This window comes from Channa argus, chromosome 6 (genome assembly GCF_033026475.1).
Source record: "Channa argus isolate prfri chromosome 6, Channa argus male v1.0, whole genome shotgun sequence".
Lineage (NCBI taxonomy): Eukaryota > Metazoa > Chordata > Actinopteri > Anabantiformes > Channidae > Channa > Channa argus.
In genome coordinates, this window is record NC_090202.1 from 17,579,366 (window position 1) to 17,582,983 (window position 3,618).

Sequence of the window (3,618 nt, forward strand, 5' to 3'; positions counted from 1 at the left end):
TTCCTTTAGACATATTCTGAAAATGTATTGTAAAGCTCCTGAAGTCATGGTAATCTGAGAAGAGTATTATATTATATCAAAGCATTTTCAGTGGGTTCAAAGCACTACACTCAAACCACAAGTAATGTAGTTTTACAGATACAAGCACATTCTTAAAAAAGGAGGAAGTGGCTAGGTGCTTTTACATGAATCACCGGGACCCTTTGGGGAAAAAATGCAGATGCAAAACACTATAAATACCCTGCAGAGATTCTCAACCCCAATGACCAGTCTGAAGAACACGAAGAAAACAACAATGATGGCTTTGCTGCTGCTGGCGCTGGTCGCACTCTCCTCTGCTCTGCCTCTGCCATCGGGGGAAAATGACAACTTTCTTTTAGCAGAGGTAATTTCTGTAATTTGTAATTTAGATGTTTTTTAGTATTGTAAGATGGGTTTAAGTAGCCATGATGACACAATCAATATAACATCTATGTGTTTCGGACTGCCCACAACAATGTCTTTTTTTTTGCTAATTTGGTGTTCGTTGTTTTTCAGAAATACCTTCGTCGGTTCTATGGCCTTCCAGCTGGTCTCCAGGGTAAAAAGGGCTCATCAGATGCTATTCAGACCAAGATCAAAGAAATGCAGAAATTTTTCAACCTTGAGGTGATCACATGCAGTGAATGTTGCCCACGAGGGCAACAAATAAAAATATGGGTGGATTTATAGAAATAATGATATAAAGAGAAAATGTATCTCAATGAGCCAAAGTTTTAGATTGTAACAGTTGAAAATTCTATATATATATATTAAAATTGCTGAAATTCAACATGGACTAAAGCTGCCGATGAGTACTCCAATTATTATTTTTTTTCATTTCTTCCACTGGTGAAGGTTACAGGGAATCTGGATAACAACACTCTTGATGTGATGAAGAAGGCCAGATGTGGTGTTCCAGATATTGGAGAATACAACCATTTCCCTCGACACCTTAAATGGGACAAGAACAACATCACATTCAGGTATGTGTTCAAATGATTACTTTCAATTTAATGTAAACTATAACAAAAATGCTCTCAGAAGAATTAAAAATGTCACCCCAGTCCTTAACGTGATCGGTACTGTAGTAAAGGGGAACATCAATGTAACTGATTCATTTGTTTACCTTGTCTTTTATCCCCTGATGTTTTAGGATTCTGAATTACACACCAGATCTGAAGAAATCAGATGTAGACAGGGCCATCCGGAATGCACTGAACGTTTGGTCTGATGTCACCCCTTTGACTTTTAAGAAGCTGCACGAGGGTATCGCTGACATTATGATCAGCTTCGGATCAAAGGGTACAATAAAGTTTAGGGCGTGCTGTATTATGCTCTGCACAAAAAAATCCATGATGTGATGCATGATGAAAGCTTAATGAGAATGGAGTTTTGAAAAGGGCCCAATCTGCTGAACATATACTGTATATTTTCCTTGGTTGTGCAGAGCATGGAGACTACAACCCTTTTGATGGGCCTAACGGACTGCTCGCTCATGCCTACCCACCTGGTAAAGGCATTGGAGGAGACACTCACTTTGATGAGGATGAACAGTGGACCAAAGATTCATCAGGTAAGAGTTATGCACTAATGTTAAAAAAGTCTCTTAAATATTGTGTAATTGTTATCTGCACAGTTGTTTGACCAATCATCTCTTCTCTGCAGCTTACAACCTGTTTATTGTGGCGGCTCACGAGTTGGGTCACGCCCTCGGTATGTCCCACTCTTCAGACCCAGGCGCCCTGATGTACCCTGTTTATTCATATGCTACAGGGTTCCCCCTGTCTGGAGATGACATCGAAGGCATTCAAGCTCTCTACGGTGCGGGCAGACATGATTTGTGTTCAAATGTAAAATCTGTTGTGAACCCAAAACGGAAAACATATGTAAATATTACAACAAACACTTTACAGGTCCAAACCCAGACTCAAAGAAAGTGAAGCCAAGGCCTATTGCACCAAACAAATGTGACCCCATGCTGACTTTTGATGCTGTGACAGAGCTCAGAGGGGAGACTATTGTTTTCAAAGACAGGTACAGTAAAAGCCATAGTGGTTTATACATAAATGACAGAACATAAACTTTGAATATGTATCTTAAAATCTTTAAACTGACTCTCATGTCCAAGTTCCAACTCAAAGAAGCCTGCATTGACATTTGAACCATATGTCACTTCCTCGTGCTATATTTCATTAACATGCTGCATCCTCTTGCAGTTTTTACTGGCGTCTCCATCCTCAGATGACTGAGCCTGACCAGATACTCATCCAGTCCACGTGGCCATCCCTTCCCAGCAAGGTGGATGCAGCCTATGAGAACCCCGAGAAGGATATAGTTTTCATGTTTAGCGGTGGGTTTAATACTTGATGTTTTTATTATTTCTTAGACATTAGATACAGTATGTGTGAACCAAAGCTATGCTCTATTTCCAGGGATAAAAATGTGGGCTTTGAATGGGTATAACCTTGTAAATGGTTACCCCAAGTACATACACAAACTGGGACTTCCCAAAACCATTAGGAAAATAGATGCAGCTCTTCACATTGCTGACAAAGGAAAAACTCTACTCTTCACGGATGAGGAATATTGGAGGTACATGGAGCTTTTACATGTCTCAGTTAATTTGAAGTAAGCAATTTTACACCCTCGACATATTTAATCAATTTGTTTTTTCTTTTATTTGTCAACCACAGTTATGATGAAGCAGCAGGTACCATGGATCGTGGCTACCCTCGATCCATTGAGGAGGATTTCCCAGGAATGGATGACGAGGTCGACGCTGCTGCCTTTCACCATGGTACAGTATAGTCAAGCCTTAAATATCACACTTGAATATATGTTCGAAGGAAGATTTTTATTTTAGAACTATTTTATGACACTTTGCCCATTCTGCTCTTTCAGGACGCTTGTATTTCTTCCATGACCACATTCAGTATGAATACAGTTACACATACAGGAAGGTTATTGGCATCCAGAGAACCAACTCCATTTTCAACTGCTGATGAGGTGGTCTGCGACCTTTAGCCATGTCCAGAAATATGTAGAAATAGATTGTTACACACAACCAATCTCAACGTCAAACTGAACATGCATGCAAACATACAGGGATGTTACATAAAATGAGCCTTAGATGATGCAGTAAAGGGGAAGAATGTTTATTCTTTATTAGTGCTGGACACCTGTAGATCATATAATTTGTTAGACACAGAATGCTGGAATATTCTCCGTAACTATCTTTCCTTAATTATTTTGTATTTATTTTAAAACGCATTATGTGTACAATAGGTTTTGCTAGGGACAACAAGAAGTCTCTTGTCAGTAACAGTTGTCCTGGTGTGTGAGTTCAGTGTTAACTCTTAAACTGACATGTTGGTCAATTATCGAACAGAAGTTCAAGGTTTTCTGGTTTTTGGAATTCAGTAGAGTGGAAATTAAATTTTCTGCAAGATCATTTGTATTTAAAAAGAAAAGACAGAGACACAATTTATACATTAATGGCCTAAAAAGCCATTTACTGCTACTAACACTGTCTAATATCAGTTTTCCTGTAAGTATTTTCAAAGTTGCTGATTTATTAAAGAACATCTGTGAAATTAA

General features: G+C 38.8%; 1 protein-coding gene across 1 annotated transcript; it reads left to right on the plus strand.

Annotated features, from left to right (window-relative positions):
- Nucleotides 1–247: 247 nt before the first annotated feature.
- mmp13b (matrix metallopeptidase 13b) lies at nucleotides 248–3,618 on the plus strand. The gene is made up of 11 exons (XM_067507755.1): nucleotides 248–385; nucleotides 538–648; nucleotides 877–1,004; nucleotides 1,175–1,323; nucleotides 1,469–1,594; nucleotides 1,687–1,842; nucleotides 1,935–2,055; nucleotides 2,238–2,371; nucleotides 2,454–2,613; nucleotides 2,715–2,818; nucleotides 2,923–3,618. The coding sequence occupies exons 1-11, from the start codon at nucleotides 263–265 to the stop codon at nucleotides 3,021–3,023; spliced, it is 1,413 nt and encodes a 470-aa protein (XP_067363856.1). The 5' UTR covers nucleotides 248–262; the 3' UTR covers nucleotides 3,024–3,618.